Below are 25,850 nucleotides of genomic sequence, written 5' to 3'. Positions count from 1 at the left end.
GAATTGTAGCCCAAAACATCTGGAGGGCCAAAGTTTGGGGATGCCTGGTGTAAATCCTCCATCTCAGCCAAAACTGGCTGAACCAAGTCCAGACAAAGTGTTTGATTTGTTTTTTGTAAACAGTTTATAGGTTCTATTTACAATCAAGTAGTATGAAAAATGTGTTAAGTAAAATAACTATGGATTTCACATGTCATGACTACTCTAGCCCTAAGACTGCAGTAGTAGGTCTTTATCCTCCAAGGGAGCATTCCTGCCAGCTGCCAGGTAAAGCTTACGTTGGCAATTTGGCTTACGTAAGCAATTTGGCTTACGTTGTTTTTTAAGCACTCTACCTACAATTAATTTCCACCCTTGTTAATATTGTCTACTTTCCCTTTAGCCCTCTTTCTTGCCTATCAAAGAACCTGTATGTTTTACTTCAGGATGCACACACCTGGTTAACAGTCAGTATTTCCAGAGATGAGGAATCAGCCATTGCATATTTATTTCTTCAGCTAATGCAGGAAAGGGGATGCTTGACAAGATAGCCCAGCCTTCACTAGCCTGCTGCCCTCCAGATGTTTTGAACTACAACTCCCATCAGCCCCATGATGGGAGGCTAACAAGCAGGATTTAAGAGGGAAAGTGCTCTCCCTCCTGTGGTTTCCAGCAACTGGTATTCAGAAGCATTGCTTCCTCCAGCTGTGGATGGCAAAGCATAGTCATCATGGCAAGCAGCCATCGATAGCCCTTGAATTTGTCCAACCCTCTTTTGAAGCCATCCAAGTTGGTGGACATCACTGCCTCCTGTGGGAACCAATTCCATAGTTTAAACTATGTGCTGTATATAAAAAAGTACTTCCTCTTTATGCGTCCTGAATCCTCCAAGATTCATTGGAGGCCCACAAGTTCTAGCATTATGAGAGCGTTCCCTATCCACTTTCTCCATGCTTAATTTTATAAACTTCTATCGTGCCACAGTCTTCTCTGAATTAAAACGTCCTGAACGCTGCAAACTTTCTCTATAGGGGGAGTGACAAATGCATGCAAAACAAGCACTGTTAAAAGTCACAACAGCAGTCATTGGTGACAACAGTAATCTTTGAGAAGCCATAAGGCTCTCTCTTATTTTTGGCTGGGGAAACCCAGCCACATGGGTGGGGAATAATAATAATAATAATAATAATAATAATAATAATAATAATAATAATAATAATGCTGTGCTACCCTTCAGGCATGTATTGTCCCTCAAGGAAAGCCTTCTAGCTTATGCGATCCTTCCATTCCGTTCCCGCTTCCTTAAGAACCCCGAACCTCCCCTTTGGCAGGTCTGCCTTCCCCACGTTCATCTCCGGCCAATTCTTCCTTCCTCTTTGGGAGCAACGACTGGAAGAGCGCGCCAGGGCAAAAGGCTTCGCCAGAGGCACCGCGCATGCTCGACTCTTCCCCGAAGGGGGCGAGGAAACACCTTTCGCCAATGACGCGCCGCTTTCCTGACGCGAGCTCGGCGCTTGTCGGCGGCGGCGCGCGCTCTCCTCCGGGTCAGCTGTGGCCTCGCCGCGCGCTCCCGCGAGCACTGTTAGACGTGGCAGTTCACTGAGCGCTCCCGGGCGGGGAGAGCGAGCGAGCAGGAGAGGCGGGAGCCTGGAGCCGGCTGCCACGCTCTCCCTCCTTCTGACAAGCGCCTGCTGGACCCGCTTGGAACGGCGCGACCCGCGGAGCCTCCGCGCGGCGAGAAGGACGGACGGGACCGCGGGAGACTGGCCAGGTGAGGGGGCCACCTGTGCCCAGGTGGGTAGGGGGGGGGAAGAGGCGAGCGTCCTGCGAGGGGGGGGCATCCTGGATGTTTTGCTCAGTGAGTGGAGCTTCTGTCCTCCAGGGAGCAGGAAGGAGGGGAGCAGCACAACGGCTTGAAGGATCCCAGGATGAGCCGGCGAATTTTGTAGGTTTGGCATAGGGGGAGTTCTGTGGGGAGGAGGAGAGGGGTGTCCCAGCACGAGAGGGGACTGGGGAGAGTTTATCCTTCTGCAAGTTGGGTGCAGTTGCGTGGGGGTGGGGGTGGGGTGAGCGTCAGACGCAGGATCTGAGCAGCACCAAGGAGGCATCTCCAGTCTTATAGGGACTGGCATAAGTCGGTGTAAATTGCAGGAGTGTTCAGCTCTTCTTTGAGACTCGGGAAGGTTTTTGTTTAGGGATCTGCTGTATCGTTAAGGACAGTTTTAAATGTGTTTAACTTTTTTTTTAGAAAGTTGCCTCCATTAGTACAATGCTAAGGTGCTTAAAAACACACACATCCATCACCTGTCTAACTAGCACCTAATATTGCAAGGCTTTTGTGGTTTTTCTAGAGTTGATTGTATAGGCATTGAATTTTGACAGAATGCATCCAGGCTGTTTAGGTGGGCACAGGATTTTCTGTTTGTGATGAGTCAAAAGTGTGATGTTGGCACCTTGGCATATTGGGAGAGTGTTCTTGCCATGCACATCAGGGTTGGGCAAATCAGCCTAATCACCACAAAAGTTGCATGATTCTTCCCTTCCTTTTTTAAATCTTGGGTTGACACTCTTTATGATGGGTTGTGTAGTCTTTTGGTAAGCATCTTAAATACTGGAGGCGCTGGAAAGAGATTGCACAATTGCTTCACCTTCACCATGCACCCATCATTGTAGAATACAACACAACCACAAAACATCTCACTTGTTGATCATGGGAAACTGATGTTAATTTCAGAAACTGCCACTGTCCCCAACAATCTCCTTCTGATTTACTTCTAGTATAGCCTTTGGATTAATTTTTCTAGCATAAGAAGAAGAGGAGAATCATAGAGTTGGAAGGTACCACAAGGGTCATCTAGTCCAACCCCAGGCAATGCAAGAATCTTTTGCTTAACATGGGACTTGAACCCACAACCCTGAGATAGTCTCATGCTCTACCAGCAGAGCTATCCCAAACAGTTGTAGCATTTATTTATTTATTTATTCCTTATTATGTTTATTTGCCACCTTAATTTTTCAAGGATTTCAAGGTGGTACACATGGTTCTCCTCCTTTCCATATCATCCTCACAACAACCCTGTGAGGTAGGCTAGACTGAGAGATGTGAATGGCCCAAGGTCACCCAGTGAGCTTCATGGCCGAGTGGTTTGTTGATTTAACCTGATTTAATCCTTTTTGTTGATTTTTAGATCTTCCTTCCTCCTTGCTCACCATTCCAGCCTATATGACATGTGTGATATGCTTATGAATGAAGGCTCTTCCTAGTGTTTTTGTGGGAAATCATGGCATGGGTCAGATGTCACTGCTAAACCAAGGATCTGTCACCTGGGCCATGCCTTGGACTCACAAAGCCCCACTCTTATCCTTCACTTCCTGCTTTGCAATACTTATAGTTTGCTGTGGTGTCCAAATCAGCCAAAGTAGTTATTGCAAGCTATAGTTCACTATGATGCCAGAATTGCCACAAAACCATGGCTTGAACTGGGTTTCTAAAACACTTTTGTGATCACCTGTTTTTGGCAGTAAACATATTTTGCTTGATTTGGATGTGGAAGAAAATGAAGGAGTAGGCGAGGGAACTGGGGTGCACAAGGAGAGGAAGATGGAAGTATCCAAGCTCCAGGTATGGGCCAGATCACAAGGTGATTTAGCTGTGATATCTAAACATGGGAGGGACCCAGGTGGCGCTGTGGGTTAAACCACAGAGTCTAGGGCTTGCCGATCAGAAGGTCGGCGGTTCGAATCCCTGCAACGGGGTGAGCTCCCGTTGCTCGGTCCCAGCTCCTGCCCACCTAGCAGTTCGAAAGCACACCAATGTGCAAGTAGATAAATAGGGACCGCTCCAGCGGGAAGGTAAACGGCGTTTCCATGCGCTGCTCTGATTCGTCAGAAGCAGCTTTGTCATGCTGGCCACATGACCCAGAAGCTGTCTGCGGACAAACGCCGGCTCCCTTGGCCTATAGAGCGAGATGAGCACCACAACCCCAGAGTCGGACACGACTGGACCTGATGGTCAGGGGCCCCTTTACCTTTACCTTTATCTAAACATGACCTAAGCGTGACTAGTTCCTTCTATGGTTTGCAGTCAATCACCTCTTTCAGCATGACTTTGGGAAGTCTGCCTGAGTCCAATCATATGACCACACTGGCAGGACTAGAATCCCTAATAACTTTAGACATATCCTGGAGATAGAAGAAATGGCAAAGAGTACTTTTGGTTGGCCCAACAATTATATAGGTACAGAAAGAGTTTGTGACATGTTTTTAGACACCTTGTAATAAGGAACTTCTGTCTCTTTGGGCAGTAACTCGATGGTGGAGCATCTGCTTTGCATCATGCCACCTCCAGTTAGGGAATGTCCCCCATCTGAAACCTTTGGAAAGCCACTGCCAGTCAGTGTAGACGTTACTAAGCCAATGGTCCACTCCACATAAGGCAGCTTCCTAAGGTTCCTATCTCGAGTGGCCAAAACCAAATATTTGGTTTTAGTACTGTTTTGTGTGCCCTTTCTGATTATGAGGAATGGGTTAATTGTACTGAAGTCTGATGTACTTTGCAAAATAGATACTTGTACTTTGTATCTGTTTGTTTTGGGGAAAGGGTGTGGTTTATTAAACCACCTATGTTATCTATAATGTATTTGGAAGTGGATATAGGCCACTAAGTCAGCCGTACTATGTTTGTATTTCTAAGAGTTTAGAGTCTATTTAGTTGTGCATAGGAAGTCTGACGTGGCACACTGTCTTTCCCTCCTACTGAGCTGTGCAGGAAGTTGTTTCCTTTAGAGCCTATCAAAGGTAAGAGCATTACCAAGTCCTACAACAGTTGCCCCGAACTTCCATTCTTTATATTGACAATGAAAATGTAGTGTAGGTGCTTTAATGCTGGCTACTAACTAAACTTGCTGAAGTGACCAGGGCTTAGATTGCCACGTTTCAGTCTAACCAGAAGGAGGGGAAACACCTTGGCACTGGGAGAAACCTGATGTGCCTATGTGCTTTCTTTCCTATTTCATTTTCTAAATCTTGTAGATTAAAAAGATTCCAAGAAAGGATTTGCAATTTTATATGCATGAAACTTGAGAGGCTTGGGAAATTTTTAGACTGTAATTTGTTCAGTTAATAGAAACATTCAGTATAGACAAAACAAAACAAATATTTCACCCGGGGGGGGGGGAGCAGTGTACATTGCAGACCAGACCTCCACATTAGCATTCATAATCCATAATGATAACACTGCTAAATTAACACTCTCACTGTGCGTCCTATATTAATACTGTATTCAGTGAGCTATCTCCATTGAATTTGGTAAAGATTTGTTGATTCCTTTCCTTACGCACACCTGAAAGTTACACACACTATCCACAGAAGGGTGTTGTTGATTTTTAAAGCAGAGAAGATGTAAAGCATTTTTAATGCAGTTTCACCCGAACACTTTGTACTTGTGGTGTTTCAGCATATATATATATAATATAGATAATATTTCTTCCAAAAAAGTTGATATACTCTTTCAGCACATTGAATTATTACAAGTTGTGTGCAGCCTGAATAGACCCCTGTTTGATTTCACACACAGAGAGACACTCAGTCCCACCAAATGGTAATTGAATATGATAGCTAGGCCTGCGTGATCTTTGCTACCTTAATTTTTATCTTGGCAAACATACACATTAGTTGGAAGTAGATAATGGCTGAAGTTATAGGGACTGAAAGTGATAATTGCAGCCCTGGTACAGTTTTTTCTAACGCCACGTCATCATACTTACTTTTTTATATATGGAATTTCCCCTCTGTACTTCTAGTTTGGCTCTGAAGAGCTAAAACATGAGTAGGAGATGTTATTGGGCAGTTGTTTGGTTGCAGTTCTTCTGTACATGCTTTATCAGGAGTTAGCCTCATTGAAATCTGTGGGACTTGCTTCTGAGTAAACTTACATAGGCTTGAACCATTAGGTCACATTTGTCATCATTACTGCCTTCTGTCACTGTAACCACCACTCTGTCATGTTTACTGAGTCACACAGCATGACCCAATTTGCATTTACTCAATATGCTGCATACACAACATACCTTTAAAGCACCTTCTTTCCCTCAAATAATTGTTTGTTAGCATTGTTTGTTAAGGAACTGTAGCTCTGTGAGGGATGGACTTCAGTGTTCAGAATCTTTTGAAGGAACGAATGTGCTTCGAATGAGCTTTAAAGGCATCGTGTATGCGGTCAAAAGTAAGCCTTGTTATGCTCAGTGGGGCTTAACTGAGAGCCAGTGTGAGTAGTGGTTAGAGTGTTGGGCTAGGACTTGGGAGACCAGGGTTCAAATCCTCACTCAGACATGAAACCCACTTGGTGAATTTGGGCCAGTCACACACTCTCAGCCTAGCCTACATCACAGGGTTTTTGAGAAGATAAAATGGAGGTGGGAAGTGTGGGCTCGTGGGAGAAAAGGTGGAAAATAAATGCAATAAATAAAGTAAAGGGGCAAACCATTGCAGCTCTCAAGACGTTACTGCCTGAGTTACACAACTGGAAAAACATGTTTGGATTACACTTGCAAGACTATATAACTCCTGATATGGTTGAGTTTTTGTGTGTGTTTTGACTGGGAGTTGGAGGCTAGTTCGTGGTATACTTAGTATACAAAATAAGTACAGTATTGGCTGCCACAGTGCCCAGTTATGGGCCAGATCTCATGACTGTTGGTGTGTGGCTCTTGAACTCTGTCTGTCTGTGTTGGTTACCTACCAATGACCACTTAGTTGTGTGAAGCAACTGCCATGGATGGGATCATGTCTTTTGCATCTTGTGGTGGCAACTGTTTGAAAAGGCAGATTTTGCAGCAGTGTGCAAATGAAGGTGCCATAGGCAGGGGAAATGACCTGAGGGATGAATGTCAGGGGCTACTGTGTGCTTAGTGCCTAGGGAAACGGGCCTCATTTTAGAGGAAATACTTAGAAAAATCAGTGAGCACTGCAGTGTGTGTGCATGCACATGTGTTGCAAATTCCAACACAATGTAAGCAAGGCTGGACCCACTTCATAAAGTGCCCCTGGCAAGGTCAATCACTTGATTTTGTTTTCTGTCATTCCCTGGTATAATACAGGTGAAAAGGATAGTTTTTGGTTCAGAATGTGCAATGGAAAGACCAAAAATTGCAAAGTAGGGGAAGCTTGGTGTGCTTACTGCAAGTAGAGGGTGACCCATTAGTGTGGATGGGGCAATGCCCCACCAACCTGCCTTCTTACATACAACCAGTCTCCATCTGTCATTGGTTTTGGCTCCACCATCTCTTAGGCTCTCTTGTCTTCTGCCCTTTCAGCCTCAATGGGCACCATCCACCACTGCCTACTGATCTCTGCTTTCCTGTTTGCATTTTCCATGGAGCTAGAAAGGCAACGGCCCTTTCTACCCAATGCTTGGATCTGTATGGAAAGTCATCTGTATAATATTTTCAGGTGCTAAAGGTAATATTATCGTTTCAAAACCATATGGGTTGTCAAAATGTGTTTGGAATCATCCGTAGGCATACCTATTTTTTCCTGCATTGTGCCACAAAACAGGAAATTTGGTCGTCCTACCAGACAACCACTGGGGGCAAAACCTGGTTGTTTTGCAACAAGTAACAGTGGTTCAGTCTGTGATTAATTTTATCCACCTCTTCTAGCTGATTTTTTAAAAATAAAGAGTTTGTATCAGTGCCTTTGCTACAAGAGAATGTCTGTGCATTTTGTCCATATCAAATAAATAATTTGGTAGCCATTATGTAAGAGAGCTAATAAGTAGGATGCTGTCCTCTTGCCTTGTAACATTGCTTTTGGGTCATAAAGCTCATTTTGTGCTTTACCTGCACTATGTATCAGTGAAATATTGCTGATTTTATTACTTGACGTAGTCTAATTTCTATGACAGGTTTTCCATCAGAAATAAACCACTGCTAAAATGAATCAGCAAGGATATGTTGCAACACCTCCATATTCTCAGCCCCAGCCAGGAATGGGAGGATTCTCTGCTGGTTTGGGGCAACCTGCTTCTCCACATATGTATGGACACTATGGTGATGTAAACTCACCTTCTTCTGCATCTCAATCAGGTAAAGTAACATCAAGACATTGGCCATATAGAGGTTGATGTCTCCACTATACTAGTGCATGTTATGTCATTATCCATATCATTACATTACTGTTCAGTGGTACCTTGGTTGTTGAACTTAATCCGTCCCGGGAGTCCGTTCGACTCCTGGGACCATTCGAAAACCAAGGTGCAGCTTCCGATTGACTGCAGAAGCTTCCTGCACTCAATCAGAAGCTGTGGAAGCCGCGTCAGACTTTGGCTTCCGAAAAACGTTCACAAATGCTCACTTTTGGGTTTGTGGCGTTCAGGAGCTGATTTGTTTGGGAGCCTAGCCATTCGACAATCAAGGTACCACTATACTTGTTAATATTTATCTTGCACTATTAGTGAAAAGAAAAGCTCCTGGTTTAATCAGGTATTACAGTGAGAAGACCATAAGCAAGGAAAGATGCTTGGTCTTGGTATTATGTATGAACATTCTGTGAGTGATCTGCCATCTAGAATTTAAATACTAGAGCATAATATAACTTCCTGAGCAGTTTAGACTTCCTTTTTTTGAGGTCCATAAATAAATTCCATACTTATTTTGCTTTCGCTGTTGGTAATGTTTACCTCATTTATGCAGTGATTTTCTATTGTTATCCACTATGTTCATGCCTGTGTTTTACTTTAGCTATGTTGAAACCTAATGTGCCTTTCGGGTCTGCTGCTCCTATTGGTTCACCATCTCCTAGCGCTCACCAGTTTAACCAAACCAATATCCAGAATGGGCCCAGCGCTGCAGCACAACAATCGCAGAGGTGATTTTTATTTTTTTTAAAGCAAAACAATAAATGTGTTTATGCTTAGAATTTCTGTTTATCTGCTCAAATATCTACTGCACATAGCATTGAAAGCAGTTTTAAACCTGTTCACAGCTTTTTTGTAATAGCACTAATCCATACCAATAATGAGTAAAATAATATTCTGGGTCCATTAGCGGAACTCAGGTAGTGGCTAGCACTTATCTCAATTATTTTTTTTCCATCAAATAATAATAATAATAATAATAATAAGAGTTTGGATTTGATATTCTGCTTTATCACTACCTGAAGGAGTCTCAAAGCGGCTAACAATCTCCTTTCCCCTCCTCCCCCACAACAGACACCCTGTGAGGTGGGTAGGGCTGAGAGACTTCAGTACAGTGGACTTTCGGGTTGTGAACGTGATCCATGCGGGAGGCACGTTTGCAACCCACAGCATTTGCAACCTGCAGCGCCACGTCTGCGCATGCATGGGTCATGATTCGGTGCTTCTGTGCATGTGCAAAGCATGATTTAGTGTTTTCGCGCATGCGCAAGCACCGAAACCCAGAAGTAACCCGTTCCGGTATTTCCGGGTTTGGCGCGGTGCACAACCTGAAGCATCTGTAACCCAAGGTATGACTGTATATGGTGTACAGAATAGTCTCTCTATCTATTTGGGCATCTTATGCCTGTGTTTAATCCGCACATGTCTGGAGAGAGCAATTAGACAGCTGTAGCTCCAGCTTTCATCTCCATTCTGATTGCTTTCCATGAGTTGGAGGGATAACTTCTGCATTGGGGAATCGTTCCTATTCACAAAGGCTCCCTGTACTGTCATTGCATGTGGAATGTACATGAGTAGAAAAGGCTCCCATTGCAGAAGGTGTTCCTCCAACAGATGGATGATAATGCTTATCGGTGATGTGGCAGTGGAGCTACCATGTGCATCGTTGCTCTCCCTCTTCACATGTTGATGAAACACCGAAGTAGGATGCCTGCATAGGGCTAGACTATAACCATATCCTACCATTCCCAGATATATGCTGAAGGGGCACATGGCAAGCCAAAGCCAGTTTGGTGTAGTGGTTAGTGTCAGACTACGATTAGGATCTGGGGTACCAAAGATCAAATCCACACTCAGCCATGAAGCTCACTGGGTGACCCTGGGCCAGTCACTGCCTCTCAGCCTAACCTACCTCACAGGGTTGTTGTTGGGATTAAATGAGTTGGGGGGGGGGAGAGAACCATGTATGTCAACTTGAGCTCCTTGGAGAAAAAGGTGGGATATAAATGCAACAAATTAATAATAAATCCTGTACGTGTCTACTCAAAAGTGCCACTGAGTTCCATTGGATTTTCTCCCAGGTATATGTGTGTAAGGTTGTGGTGAGATCTGCCCAAATGTAGAGTGCATGATTGGTCTGCACTCAATAATAGTAACTTGAACTCGTAGCAAAAGCATCCCATTCCTGGAGCACTAAGGTCTATTGCCAGTTTGGTTTGCACTGTTGATGAGGCCACAGTCCTTTGCACTCAAATCCTAACTTCATTACTGTGCATCCTGTAGAGTCCTCTCATTCCTTAAACATTTGTGTAGGTGACATACTCTATGGATAGAACTTAGTACTTCCTTTCAAACACATAAAGCACTACTTTTACGTGCTGTGCACTGGAATGCTTATTAAGAAACGTCTGTATAAATCAGATTAATCAAGGGGAAAAGCCGGACTCTTTCTTCCTGGATCAAGCAATTATTTAGATTAGAGTCTGGAGCCTAATTTGATCCATATGTTTAGTGCAGTTACAATATGGAGTGTATTCTGTGGGCAGAGAATAGCCTTTGACCCCCCCCCCATGCCTGATTTTAAAAGATCAAAGCAGAAGGCCTATGAGCCATAAGATGAGGTTTAGTCCTATTTCAGTTCTCTTTGTTTCTTCTGCCCCACCATCTGAATGTGCCGGGCAAGAATTAGTAATGCTACATTTTATCAAAAGCACAAGTTATTAATGGAAGCCCTAGGTTTGTCTGCATGCTAATCATTTTTGAGTTGGTGTTGTTTTCCATCTCTAAACAAATTCAAACTTGTGTGTGTGTGTAAGGTGATTGAATAAATAATAATAATAATAATAATAATAATAATAATAATAACAACAACAACAAATCAAAGCAAACCATAATTAATTATGCATTTTGTCTGGTCTGGAAAACACAAAACTGGATAGTGAAGGAGTGAAGTAAGCATTTCTGAACTCTTTGTGGCTGCTCTGGAGAAGTAGAGGGAAGGGAAGGAATATCCTGTGATCCTGAGGCTTGCCTAGGTTTACAAACCATGTTGTTTAGATTTTGAATTCTAGGTGGTATTTGTGGAGTGGATATTACATTGTCATCTGTTTGGTGTTGTTGTTGTTTGTTTGTTTTTGTAACACTTCTTTTTCTCTTCAGGTTTCCACCTTCTTCACCTTCCTTCCCCCCCTACAGCCATCCATCCCCGTCCTCCTATCCAAACAGTCCACCCCCTTCTTCTGCACAGCTGGCCAATCAGCTTGGCAACATGCAAATAAATAATTATGGTAAGGATGACATAGTCTTTCACAAAAGCTTCTGAGAGATCGCGTGCATTTATTTTATTTTTTAGCTTGGGTTGGTTCCTGAGAAAACAAATGCTCACAAGTTCAATAGGTCAAAATCTACAGGAAGATTTTGATAAGAAAGGTTGAATTCTAATGGGACTGTTTTAAATCTTGTTGGAGTTCTCCAGGTTTTAGCTTTTTAACCATATTACTGGGATATGTTGCAATTTTAAGATTTTAGAGAATGGCCTTGAAGAGCAATTGGTTTGATATGAATATCATTTATACTATTTAATTCCATTTAAAATGAATGTAAACTGCTACAACAGCAGGTGTCTTTAAGACATACCTGCATTCCACTGTGATTATTATTCTAAAGGGTTTTTCAAATGAATGCATAATGGTGATACTCTTGTTCAGGTCCTGGTAACACCCCAAACACACCTCCTTGCATGCCTTCTGGCCTCCCACCACCTTTGCAAGCTCCACCACCTCGACCACATCAAATGGCCTTGTCGTCTGGTCCTCAGATTTCTTCTTCACCAGCAAATAATTTGACCAGTCACTGCGCTCCACCTTCAATGGCCAGGCAAGAGGGGATCCCTGGCTCAAACCCACCGAACACCAATTTGCCACCACAACTCACAAGCCAACCCACAGGCCCTGGGTTTCCTCCCCAGTATGGTAAGTGCGGCTACCTAGTTTACATAAGATTGCCAGGTTGGAACATCTGCTTTGAATCCAGAGGGATGGGAGTGGAGACAGAATGAACTAGAAGCATGATTTGTCACTATTTCCAGGTGGGATTCATTTGCATACTGGCAAATTCAGGTTGCACGGTTGGAGTTCTTGTGCAAAAAAACCCAATTCCTCAGAAGACCAGACTTTTGCAAGAAGGGAAGAGATGCGGGCAATACACTGGAAAGTGTGGGACTGTGCTTGCTTTGATGTAATGTCATCTAACCTCCCTGCAAGCAAATCAGAATGAATGCTCAATAATCAGGTTATCTGGAATTGCCCATAGTGTATAGCATCTAGATCTAGGGAAGTAATAGTACCACTGTATTCTGCTCTGGTCAGACCTCACCTGGAGTACTGTGTCCAGTTCTGGGCACCACAGTTCAAGAAGGATACTGACAAGCTGGAACGTGTCCAGAAGAGGGCAACCAAAATGGTCAAAGGCCTAGAAACGATGCCTTATGAGGAACGGCTTAGGGAGCTGGGTATGTTTAGCCTGGAGAAGAGAAGGTTAAGGGGTGATATGATAGTCATGTTCAAATATATGAAAGGATGTCATATGGAGGAGGGAGAAAGATTGTTTTCTGCTGCTCCAGAGAAGCGGACACGGAGCAATGGATTAAAACTTCAAGAAAGAAGATTCCACCTAAACATTAGGAAGAACTTCCTGACAGTAAGAGCTGTTCGGCAGTGGAATTTGCTACCAAGGAGTGTGGTGGAGTCTCCTTCTTTGGAGGTCTTTAAGCAGAGGCTTGACAGGCATATGTCAAGAATGCTTTGATGGTGTTTCCTGCTTGGCAGGGGGTTGGACTGGATGGCCCTTGTGGTCTCTTCCAACTCTATGATTCTATGATAGTGCTGCTTCAGTTGGATTAGGAGCTGAAGAAAGGATGAGTGGTGAGCACCCTGGAAGTGCCCTAAGTGCAGTTTTCCTGCACTTCAACATTAAATTCCAAACTTCACCTTCTGAAGGCAGCTTTTTTTGACCACACATGTCTGTGGAGCAAATTGGAGAGGGACATTTTTGAGAGGACAACACACTTAAGTACTCCCTCCCTCTCTGTTCTTTCTCCACTCCTAATTCTATTCTCCAGTGATGTCTTTTTTCCTTTCCCTTTAAGATAGAAAAGTTAGGGCCGTTACATGGAACTGTGTGCAACATGTAGCTTGCCCCTGTGGCTTGTGGGGTTACTATGGCAGTGTTCTACCTTGAACCACTTTGGAACATTGCAGGAATCCTAGACCAAAACCGCCTGCCAAGTTTTCAAAGCTCTCTGTGTATTGCTAGTTCTATTTCTTGATCTTTGTGCAAGAACAAGGCATCCCTGTATAGGGAGATTTTTCTTTGCCACGTAAATGTGTCCTTGATTAATAACAAACACCTGTTTGTTCTTTTGTGTCTTGCGGCTTATTCCAATAGTTAACCAGGGCAGGTTTGAAGAAGAAGCTAAAAGCTGATAGCACACAACTGCTTGGGCAGAAATAGCAAATGAATTCTATACGAACATATGAACCTTTTTCTTTCTTCCTTTAGAACATAATGCCTAGAAAGAAACGGGAAGTAGTGTGAAGAGAATGCTAGGCTCTGACCAGCCGAAATGCTCCTGCTTGGGGCATAAAACTGCCCAGGGCTAACAGGCTGCATATGTTATGCTAAATATTACACACAAATAATCCAGCATCCACAATATCAAAATAGCAATGAGAGCCAGTATAGTGGCTGAGTGTCAGACTGAGATCAAGGTGACCTCGGGTTCAGATCCTTGCTCAGCTATAATTTTGCAGCCAAACCCTACCTCAGAGGGTTATTGTAAAGTGGGTGGTGGAGAACCATGTGGGCCGCCTTGAGTTCTTTGGCGGAAAGGTAATATGAAAATGTAATATAGCACAATAGGGTTGTGTATTTATAGGTTGGAATTAAGTTTGTCCTTAAAAAAAAAAATCTAGAGCAGCGTGTCCAGTTTGACATCCAACTGTAATCTCACTGCTCCATCAACAATTGCCTGTGAGCTTAAACGAGGTCAATTCACTAGTATTCTCAATGCAGCAGTGGTGGAAAGTGTTAGATCTGAAAGTCAAAGCAGCGTCTCCTCTCTCTTTTACATCTGGCCCCCGGAAACTCTCCTGCTGGGCCCCTATATGTGTACTCCATTTATATAAAGAAGACAATGCACAGGCCTTGGTTGGAGTAGAAATTTCAGACTGGCAGTGTGGAACTGGCCAGTAAAAGACTCCTTCAATAAAAAGAACTGGACAAGTATCACTTAGGAAACAAGACTTCTGACAGGATATATTAAACAACACACATACACACAAACTTTAATTTGGCTGATTTTTTTATTTTTTTCAGGAAATTATGGTCCTCCAATGGCAGGTGCACAGTTGTCTTATCCAGGGGGGCTCCCATCAGGTCCAGCACAATTGGCTGGGCCACAGCAGAAGAAACTAGATCCCGATTCCATTCCAAGCCCGGTGAGTAAGAGTTTCTTGTAGGAAATGTGGCTAAAACAAAAGCACGAGAGGGGAAATGGGGAGTTTTCAAGCAATTCCACATTAAAGTAAGGCATAACAGAATATTGGGTGGTATCCAATGAAGTGCTTCTGCTAGTTCTAGGACTTTGGGCTGTGAAATGAAGTTCCCCTCTCTCTCCTCTGCCCATGCACCCCTGAAACTGGTTCTGGGATTCCCATAACCTTCTGGAGTTTGAGGGGAGGGGGAGGGGGCAGAGGGAGAGGAGAGGCAAGAGAAGTTCCATTGCACAAGCATCCTTCCAGCAAAATGGAAGCCTTTGGTTGGATGCTTTCCACTGTGGTTAATTTAGCGCTTAAGGATGTAACTTTGAAATGTGAAACTTTTCGTGGCTCAGACAGTTCCTCAGGCTAAGTAAGGTTCAAGTTACAAGTTGTATGTTTTTCAAGAGATTTTAGCAGTATAAAGCAACCAAATGTCCATAAATAATTTATATTTTACCTCAGCTAATGAAAAGGGCTCAGTAAAAAAACCAGAAATGTCGGTTCCCCCAAAGAACAATGAAGTCTTAAACTTAAACAAATAACAAAAATGTTGCAGATCAAAGTCTGTTTCAGAAAGGATCCACATGATCATTTCTAATTGACGGGTAGGTAGCCGTGTTGGTCTGACGTAGTTGAAACAAAATTAAAAAATTCCTTCCAGTAGCACCTTAAAGGTAAAGGGATCCCTGACCATTAGGTCCAGTCGTGAACGACTCTGGGGTTGCGGCGCTCATCTTGTGATATTGGCCGAGGGAGCCAGCGTACAGCTTCCAGGTCATGTGGCCAGTATGACAAAGCCGCTTCTGGCAAACCAGAGCAGCACATGGAAACGCTGTTTACCTTCCCGCTGTAGTATTTATCTACTTGCACTTTGACGTGCTTTCGAACTGCTAGGTTGGCAGGAGCTCGGACCGAGCAGCGGTCCCATGCACACGAAAGCTCGTACCAGTGACAAACTTAGTTGGTCTCTAAGGTGCTACTGGAAGGATTTTTTTTTTAAAAAAATTCTAATTGAGACAATTTATAATCTACAATTTGGTGCATATCCCCCACCCCATTTTTTAATTTGCAAACGGTGTGATGAAATGATGAAATAGTATAATTGAGACCATAGCACAATTTCTCAAATAGGAGGAAAACAAAACAATAGTTATTTTAGTTTTACCCATTCAGTTTCAAAATTCTGGAATGCAACTGAATGCTTTCGCTCCAAGTTTTGACCCAGAAATCATTCCAGAAGAAGCAAACTGCAAAATCTGAGGAGAAATCCAAAACAAGTTTAATTGTTTAATCCAAAACAAGTTTAATTGTGTATAGTTTTTCACAGTTTTGGTCCACGTACAGAGTTCCGGTTCATCCTCAAATCTCTTGAGAAGTATGGAGCTCTGAGCAAAGCACCCCCAAGATATTTCAGTAGAAAAGGGTGTGGCTCCTGGGATTCCTATCTCTTATATCAGAAGCAGGGAACTGCTTTCCCTCTGGATGTTCCTGAACTACATCTCCTATCAATCTTAGCGAGCATGACCAATAGCCAGAGATTATAGGAGTTACCGTGTTTCTCATATTTTAAGACATGTCTTATATTCTTTTTTATAAGACACGGGGGTGTCTTATTTTTTGCCGAGCCCCAACTGAGCGGGAACCAGCAAAGACAGCAGCCCGCCGCCGACTTGGAGCTCGAGCCGGCAAAGGCAGCAGCGCGTGCTTTGCCGAGTTCCAACGGAGCAGGAACCAGCAAAGGCAGCAGCCTGCCGCCAGCTTGGAGCTCGATGCAAAGCCGTTTGCTCTCCATGCACTGAGCAGTGGCCCTCTCCCTATCTTCCTTCCACCTCAGTCTCTTTAACTTCTCTTTGTTTCCTTCTCGATTTTCCCCCCTCTTCCCGCTCCCGTCCTTCCCTCCTGGCAGCGAACTCAGGCCGCCGCCAGAGCTAGAAAAGGGGGTGTGTGCGCCTTCCCCGCCGCGCGGAACTACATCCCCCATCAGCCCCCGGGCTTCCCTCTTCCTGAGTGTCAGTTTCACGCTGCAGGCAGGGAATTTAAAACAAAAGAGACTTCTCTCGCTCTTCCTCCGCCCCTCTCCTGCTGTTGCCGCGATCGACTCGTCCTGCTCCTTGCCGGGACTCAGGCGCTCCCTTCACTGTGCTTTTTGCTGGCTTCTTCGCGCGCGGGGGTGTGTGTGACTTGGGGGCTTTTTCATCCCGCCGGATTTCCCCCGCTCCTGCTTTTTTTTTTTTTTTTGCTGTCGGCTCCCCCCCCCCAACTAGCTCTCTCTTTCTCTCCATCTCCACACCCACTTCGGCGGCCAGGCGGGGTCTGCGCGACAGCACAGCAAGAGCATTTTAAAAAGAAAAAGGGGAAAGAGAAGGGGATCTTTGTGTGCCCAAGAGACACACTGGGCAGAAGGGATCAGGTTACAGCCAAGGAACAGAGCCAAGGAACCTTTGCCGGCTCCCGCGCGCTTTGCCGAGCTCCAACGGAGCGGGAACCAGCAAAGGCAGCAGCCCACCGCCGGCTTGGAGCTCGGCAAAGCAGCGTGAAACTGACACTCAGGAAGAGGGAAGCCCGGGGGCTGATGGGGGATGTAGTTCCACGCGGCGGGGAAGGCGCACACACCCCCTTTTCTAGCTCTGGCAGCGGCCTGAGTTCGCTGCCGGGAGGGAAGGACGGGAGCGGGAAGAGGGGAAAAAATCGAGAAGGAAACAAAGAGAAGTTAAAGAGACTGAGGTGGAAGGAAGATAGGGAGAGGGCCACTGCTCAATGCATGGAGAGCAAACGGCTTTGCTGGTTCCCGCTCAGTCGGGGCTCGGCAAAGCGCGCACTGCTGCCCTTGCCGGGTCCCGCTGGGTCGGGACTTGGCGCGGAGTGCCCTGCCATACCAGCATGTCTTATTTTTGGGGGATGCCTTATATTTTTTTGCCTTCTGAAAATCGTGCCATGGCTTATTTTATAGGGACGTCTTAAAATATGAGAAACACGGTAGTTCAGCAGCACCTGGAGTGCCAAAGGTTCCTCATCCATGTCTATAAATGCTGGACATAGAAATTGTCCTGTGTACATGAAGCCCTTATTCTTGAAGCACTATAAAGCTCACATTTCTTACAATTTTAAACATTTTATCCATAAGATCCAGGTTATCGAAAATGACAAAGTGTCCCGGGGAGGTCAAATCTATGCTACCAACATCAGGGGTCAAGTTCCTCCTCTGGTTACTACAGATTGTGTGATCCAAGATCAAGGTAAATAGGAAGCCATCTTTGGCTTCATTTCCTATGTGAAGTTGAATTTCTTTCTCTCTCTTTCTTTCTCTTTCAACAGGAATGTTCATGTTTAATTTCTGATGCCTTTCTAAATTGGCCAGGAAGATATTTTGGTGGGTTGCCTCTGTTTGTCAAGTGGACAGGGCAACAATATATAGAAATGGGTTATTGGTGAATGGTCACAATTGTGGAATTCATTTTCCTTGACAAGGCTGACTTTAAGCATCGTCTGACTAAAGGCAGGCCCCCCCCCCCCACTTATGTGAAGGTTACGTTCCAGGCCCCTCTATGCATAAGTGATATATTGTAAAGCGAGGAGCACCACTCTTTAATACGAAGGGTGTGTGGGAAGGAGGGGGGGCTCACCCTGGAAATCACTCAGGGCCACTGCCTGGCCTATTTTGAGCCTGCCTGCCTGCAGCGAGCACATGGCTGAAGTGGCTGGCCACAGAGGGCAAGGGGTGAGAAGGGTGCCCAGCAATACTGGCATCAAGATGGGGGTGAAAAGATGTGGGTGGTGGAGGAGGGAGAAGGCGCCTCTTGCCCCATGCCAATGGTTGGTTGAAGGCTGCACTCCATTGTTTGGGCAGCAAGGGGAGGCCAATCTATTTATGTATTTAATACATGTAAAGGCTGCCATGCATGAGTGGGGTGCACGTAAGGGGTGTGCTCTATAAGCCTTTTTGCTTGAAATCACTTTTAGTGACTGGGTTTGTGTTGGTTCATTGTTTAGGATTGACTGGGATTTTAAAATATTACTGGAATTTGATGATATTGTTGTGTTTACTGTTTGGTCATTAAACTGACAGTGCTTTGAGCTGTTAAATCGTAACCAATCCTGGTTTTCTTTTTCACAGAATGTAATAAAAATCAAAAGGTTTATAAGAAATTACTAAGGAATTCAGTGGAAGGAGCAAAGTATTGTATTTAAGTAGTGCCAAGCCTAAATCTCTATACTTATTGTGAGATGTGAAGTTCTGAAGATGGAAAACTGTGGTGCAAATGTGCCAGCAGTCATGACTGCACACCTTTTTGAATCCACACTTTTTTGATCCACAAGTTTTCCAGAGAAGAGAGCAGGATGCATTGCCCCCTCTTTGATTTGGCTTCCTGACAACACAAAGTGATGACGTGGCTTTGGCATGAAGCCAAGACCAAGCGACCGTAAGGCTTCCTGCTCTCAGTCTGAAAACTTGTGGAGTTAAAACACCAGCCAGAGAACATGGAGTGCAGTCATTACAGCTCAGACCACAAAACAAGTGGCATTGGTGGAAAAGGTTGAGGAAGCAGTTTTGAGAAACTTTCCCACCCTGCAACCTCTCCTTTTCCTGCTCAAAAATATTATGTGATGAACTTTTGTCTCATTATAAGAATTAGAAATTACTTTTAATTAGCCATTGCCTGGCGTGCTCTGGTTCATGGGGTCACGAAGAGTTGGACACAACTAAATGACTAAACAACAACAACAACAAAGCATGCTGTGTTTTGTTTTGTTTTACTTCATCAAATCTTGTAATTGTTTTGAATGTCCTAGGTAATGCCAGCCCTCGCTTCATTCGATGTACCACATACTGCTTTCCTTCATCTTCAGATCTGGCGAAACAGGCTCAGATTCCGTTAGCTGCTATCATCAAACCATTTGCCAATGTTCCATCAAATGAGGTAAAAGAATAAAACAAGCTCTGAGAGGAAATGTTTTTGTTCACAAGTTAATAATAATAATTATAATAATAATTAATAATAATACAATGGTACCTCTACTTACAAATAACTCTACTTACGAATGTTTCTACTTACGAACGGAGCTCCGCCCGCCATCTTGGAGGCGGTTTAGACTACTTACGAATTTTTAGATAGGGTTGCTTTGACTTACGAATTTTTTCTCCCAATGCATTCCTATGGGATTTGACTTACAATTTTTTTCGACTTATGAATGTGCGTTCGGAACGCATTAAATTCATAAGTAGAGGTACCACTGTAATAATAATATAATTTATTATTTATACCCCACCCATCTGGCTGGGTTTCCCCAGCTACTCTGGGCAGCTTCCAACAGAAAAAGAAAAAACAAATAAAATAATCTATTAAACATTAAAAGCCTCCCTAAACAGTTAAGGTTTTCAATGGCTTTGAATTCAACTGAGATTGACCCTTGGTTTGGGGAAATGACCATCCTTTGACAGGAAAGCACGATCTGTGTGGAGAAAGTATCTATGAAACTGGGCCTCTTGTTTTACAAATCTTAAGTTTCATGGTATCATCAAGGGGGATCTGTTGAATTCTCGTAACCTATTATCAGAATAAATGTATTGAGATGGAATTGTCTTTGAACTTTAACAGGCAGGCACATAGTGTTCAGGATCTTATTTTATTTATTTATACTTATTCAAAGATATAAAAAAATGCATACCCATTACAATGTATCTTTTTATAATATACTAAGATAAAAAACTACTTAGTCTATAAGAGAACAAAGTCAGAAGAAAGAAAAGATGAGAAAAATAGAAAACTAAAGAAAGCTTCTATGGCCTTACGGTTTAGATATAGTAGGAAGAATACTTTCCAATTGTGGCAACCATCTTATGGATCAAATTTTGGGAGTACAAGGATGTGTTGGGCGTGAAGAATTCTTTGAAGAAATAATTTCTACTCAAACACTTATAACTATATTGCTGTCTGTAGTTCTGTATTTCAGAACCTTGTCTATACAGATTCCTTCTATATTCATCAACAGAATTTCTTTTCGTTTTCCTTGCTCCAGTAGGGATGACCTATCAGGGGTATTTATAGGGTATTTCTTTGAGAATCCGATATCATTGTTTGACAGAATATATTTTTAGCCGACCACTGCTTTAGCAACAGACTATAAAAATAAAAGCCAGCAGCTATCATGCTAGGCCAGGCATTCTGCAAGTTTGTTTTGGAGATGTATGACTATTTGCCAAGCCTGGATAAACCAGATGATCTTTGTTTAACATTTTATGTTACTTGCCACTAATATTATCTTGGCTAGAGGTAACATTCTACAAATTCAAAAATCTTACTCCAATTCCAGATAATATATGTATGTTTGTTTAAAATGTCTCAAAAGAACTTGGATTGCTAGCAAATGATTCCCCCCCCCCTTGTGATCTTATTACAATTGGTAAAATGTACTTTGGCAGGAGACACTGGTAAGTTGAAAGTTAAGTGTGTGTTGTTATTGGTTTTCATGTTTGTGTGTACCACCTGTGACATGGGTTACATATAAGTAACGTAAATATATTCATATAGATTAGATTTCATTATTTGTGTAAGATTTCTCTAATAGAAGATGAAATTTCAAAAATGGAAGTAGGAAGCAAAGAGAATAAGAGAAGGTCTTGGAAGTTAAGTGGTTCATAGTGTAAATTGTCATAAGCCCCAGTACCTGTTACATACTGCAGGTTTCACTAGCATAATACCAGAGTTTGAAGAGAGACAGTATTCTGTAGCTGAGGCAGGTCTGAACAGTGGAGCGATCTTTGAAGTAACCCCATAGCGCAATTTTGTAGGATTTTCCACTCCTATTCTGTCCTTTACTCCCATTCTTATTCGCATTTAGTAGTCCAGACCTTTCAGATTACTGAGGGCAGAGAATCCAGACTCTTGGCTGTAGTTTCTGTCTGTTTTTCAGACACTGCATTTTCATAGGTTTCCCTGAGTCTATCCCAAAACTGACTCCTTTTTTCTCTCTTGATGATGGAGAAATCATTTTGTGTGATTGCAGAATCAGAACTAAAAAGAAAGCTGCTGCCATCTTTTATTTAGTTCCAAGTTTCAGATTTATTTGCCTTCATCTAGATCTAGAAATTGCTTGCTAGAGGCAGAATTTGAGTGGCATGGCATTGCACCAAATGTGGTTTTCTTTTGCAATGGGTCACAGAAATATGTCTATGCTTTGGATGTACTTTGAGAGGTAAGAATCTAGACTCGACCTGCGCAAATTTAACTCCATAGATGTAGACTCCAGTTAAAGGTTACATCCAATATGTGGACCAGGATGAGTCAGGATGTGGTGGAGGAAGCAGTTGCTTTGATTGGTTGATTGACTGATTGATTGCTACCCATCTGACTGGGTTGCCCCAATCACTCTGGGCAGCTCCCAACAGAATATTAAAAACACAATGTAACATCAAACATTAAAAATGTCCCTATACAAGGCTCCCATAATATGTCTTCTAAAAGTCAGACTGCTGTTTATTTCCTTGACATCTTATGGGAGGGTATTCCACAGAGCGGGCGTCACTACCAAGAAGTCCCTCTGCCCGGTCCCCTGTAACTTCACTTTTTACAATGAGGGAACCACCAGAAGGCCCTTGGAGCTGGACCTCAGTATCCGGGCTGAGTGTTGAGGGTAGAGATGCTCGTTAAGAAACCAACTTCATATGTATGTATTATCTGCTACTCACATTGACATGTGTGTGTACAAATCTTCACTAGATGTTTTTTGCTCATATACAGAGCTGCTAAACTTGCAACAGGAAGGAAATTTTGTGGTGGAAAGTTGATCATATTAGCGACAAACCTCAGTGTTTATTTTGAGGTTGTTGTCCTTTTTCATTTTTGTGTGCCAGGACTTTCTACAGTGCTCCTGCTCTCTGTTTCTAGGCTCATCTGAATTGCCTAGGTTGATTGATGGTTGGAACGCCTTGCATCTGAGTGCTGAACTAAATAGCACTTTGGAAACCCTGGTTCTGTTATCTTTGAGCTGGTCAAGATCTTGTTTCACGCCTGAATCTAAAAAAAGTAAAAGCATGCAGGCCGTGTTTTAGCCCTCTTTGGGGTAAAATGAGTGGGTAAGTCTTAGTCACAAGGACAGACTTTACCATTGGGCAGAATGAGCTAGTCATATTAGGCAGTGGATGCTGTGGGGCACAGAGTGGCAGTGAGGTGTTGGACCACAGAACTGTCCTCTGGGCAACCTGCTCTACATTCCCATATCTAGCCACTAAAGTGGGGGGGGGAGCACCTCACCACTGCTCCACCCTATCCTTGTAAGCTGCAAACACCACCAGTGACAGGAGGACAGCTCTGCCCCACCACTGGCTGCGTCAAATGTGTATGCAGTATTTCAATTCAGTTGTACAGTTCTATTTAAGGACTCATTGAACGGCCAAGTGTCAATGTGTCACCCTTCAAAACTAACCTAAAGGTAGCAATTGCAATTCTGCACCAGGGGAAAGTTAGTTGGCAAAAGGTCTTGCTTCCCACTCAGCAAGAACAGAACAGGCCCTGTCCTTTTCATTTGTTTGTTTTTTGCTCTGGCAATTACCGGTATATGACAATGTTTTTTTGTCCTCTATTTTAGTGGGCTCGTCTGCACCTCCGTTTGCCCTACCGCTTTCCCCCAGGAAAACCCACAGTTTGCATCTGGATTGGAACAAACAGCAATCAGGTTTTCTGAGGATTGCTATTTGTTCCAATTCAGTGGTAAAGAGCATGTTTTCCAGGGGAAAACTGCGCAGCTAACGCAAAACCTCTTGGGCCTGTGCCTAGGAAGCAAGAGACAAGCAGAAAACCACTTAGACCCATGCTTTCTAGGCACAGGACAAGGAGAAGTATGGACGAGTCCATATTCTGAAATGGAAATTGTGTTCCACTCTTTTGCTGCCAAAATGGATCATAAGAGCAGTCATAAATTAAAGAGTGTAAACCCTGCTTCAAGCCTTGAGGGACATTGCACATTTTATAAAGCTGAATCGGAGAAAGGTTTAAAGCACTGCTTTTCAAGGAATCATACAAAGTTTTATGGGGTTTACATGTGCAAAGGAAATATCTCCTTAACTGACTTTACATAAGCACATTTCTATTTAAAAACGCCCTACTTCTCAGCATTTTGAGGGTGATGTTTCATTTAAAGATTAATTTCCATGGAACTGAAGGAGCCTTCCTGGGAAATAACTAGATAGTTGTCTGGGTTGCTGTTACTGTTTTTATTCAGACCCAAATGATTCTTTCCTTCCCACTGGTTAATGTTGAACATAATTCACCAGTTCTGACTGCTCTGCATAGGCTACCGCTTCTGAATTTTGTTTTATTTATGATAAAATATGAAGCTGACACTTTAGATCTGCAAAGTGATCAACAGTTCCTGTTCTCAGACACTTTCCTGTATATCTAGTCACTAATCCTGTTTTCCTAATGGGAGAAGAGAGAATGAGTTTGTTATATGATAGAACAGAATTTTGAATCTATGAACCCCACTTTCAGTATGAAAATACTATTTTGGGGGCCCTAGATGCACGACTTGTGCTATCATTAGGCCAACTAGAAAGCTGCCTTTGGCCATGACCTCAGAGGAGCTCACTACTGACCTTTGAGAGGCATAGATTTATACAGATAAGTATTTGTTATATCTTATAAATTTCTGATAATATTTTACTCATATTTTTTTCTACAAGACATATCTTTTTGAAAACTGAAGTTAGTAATTTGGGGGGGGGGTGTAATTAGTTAGCCTTGCCTGGCACCAACACTGCATGTATGTCCTATTATAGGCATAGGAATTATTTCCTGGATGGGTTTAAAGCATGAAGAAAACCAAATTAACATTGGGCTCTTTTGCTGGACAGGCTTGAATGGATGCAAAGAATGAAGGGCACAGAATAAGCTTTTAGTTTACAGAGAATATTCTTTACTTCATGCCAGTGGGAAGCAAACAGTGATGATGCTTGCAGCAGAAATTGGAAGCTTCCTTGAAAATTATCTCAGAACCCTTGTGTAATGGTTTGTACAAAATCACAGATACATGGTGTGCTGTTAGTTCTATATGGACTGCTGCAAATGTCAGTAATCCAACCACGTCAGTTCAGCCCTGAGTGAAAGCCATGGAAGGCAAAGGCTTGGTATGGAAGGAGAGGCTTTGCTGTAAATTGCTGTCATGACCTTCTGATAACGAAGTTAAAACTATAACTCTCTTGTTAAAGTAGCAATTACCCATAAGTTCTGCATATAAGCTTTGTTAAATTTTCTCCTTTCAGTTCCTGCATTCTAATTACTTCTGTTCACTGACATTTTGGAGACATGTTGTCTAAGCACAGTTTCTTGATTATCATCATGCATTCCATTTCATGTTTCTGCTTCCATCATTGGTTAATCCTGACTAGTGACCTTCCCTTGATAAACAGTGTGGCCTATCGTCCAAATAACAGTTCAGCACTTCAAAGCTGAGAAGTAGCTGCATGTACTTTGTCTTGTTAATTCAGGCACTTTCCCCTTGGACTCCACAATCACTAGAATTTGTGGTATTCTACTCTGCTGTCAATACCAAGCACATCATACATTTGTAAGAATGTGTGTGTGTGTGAGAGAGAGAGAGAACTACACAGAATTACAAAAATAAAAGCGCCTTGTGAAGATGTACACATATAAGATATTGTGGAAAGCAAGAGGACTTGGCCTGTTTTAATTCTTTTTTGAAAATGGACTTCGTATTTGTTAATTATGCATTGTACAATGCATTTGCAATATCTACTTAAAGATAAGTTGTAATACTAGAATATTAATGACTTCATTACATGTATTCCCCGCTGTCTAAGAATACAACCAATTGTTGGTTCAATGCATTGTTTCATCCCATTATCTAAAAAACAGCCAGATCCAGATGTTTTAGAAAGTTTTAATTGCATGGATCTTCAAAAATGACAAATTTTGCATAATTACATAGCCGTGCAGCTTCTAAAAAAAAATTACAGAAGGTCACTCACATCTAGGGCTTATGGCGCCAATTCTATAGATGCCACAATCACAATTAAAATGGTGTCTTTGACAATGGAATGTGGTGATAAACATTCAGTTTCATGCATTGGCCAATGTTGTCTTGGTTCCCTTGACTTTGTTCTGTGGATTTAACGTAAAAGGGTTTTATTTGCCTTTTTGATTTCATGCTATGCCAGTGACATAGAAAGTGACATTATCACT

The 25,850-nt window shown here is 42.9% G+C and overlaps 1 protein-coding gene across 3 annotated transcripts in view; it reads left to right on the top strand.

Moving 5' to 3' along the window:
- Positions 1 to 1,545: 1,545 nt before the first annotated feature.
- The window catches only part of SEC24D (SEC24 homolog D, COPII coat complex component), a 59,941-nt gene continuing 35,636 nt past the window's right edge, over positions 1,546 to 25,850 (top strand). The window contains exons 1-9 of one of the 3 annotated variants that reach the window (XM_060278559.1): positions 1,546 to 1,750; positions 3,502 to 3,601; positions 7,883 to 8,063; positions 8,718 to 8,844; positions 11,273 to 11,400; positions 11,821 to 12,084; positions 14,489 to 14,610; positions 17,777 to 17,888; positions 19,444 to 19,571. In XM_060278559.1, the coding sequence (XP_060134542.1) occupies positions 7,913 to 8,063; positions 8,718 to 8,844; positions 11,273 to 11,400; positions 11,821 to 12,084; positions 14,489 to 14,610; positions 17,777 to 17,888; positions 19,444 to 19,571 (1,032 nt within the window). In that variant the 5' untranslated portion in view covers positions 1,546 to 1,750; positions 3,502 to 3,601; positions 7,883 to 7,912. Of the gene's footprint in view, positions 1,774 to 3,501; positions 3,602 to 7,882; positions 8,064 to 8,717; positions 8,845 to 11,272; positions 11,401 to 11,820; positions 12,085 to 14,488; positions 14,611 to 17,776; positions 17,889 to 19,443; positions 19,572 to 25,850 lie in introns of all 3 variants that reach the window. The other 2 variants (XM_060278560.1, XM_035111604.2) reach the window with 2 other exon arrangements.

This window comes from Zootoca vivipara, chromosome 9 (genome assembly GCF_963506605.1).
Source record: "Zootoca vivipara chromosome 9, rZooViv1.1, whole genome shotgun sequence".
NCBI classification, from domain to species: Eukaryota; Metazoa; Chordata; class Lepidosauria; order Squamata; family Lacertidae; genus Zootoca; species Zootoca vivipara.
This window is presented reverse-complemented; position numbering and strand designations above follow the sequence as displayed.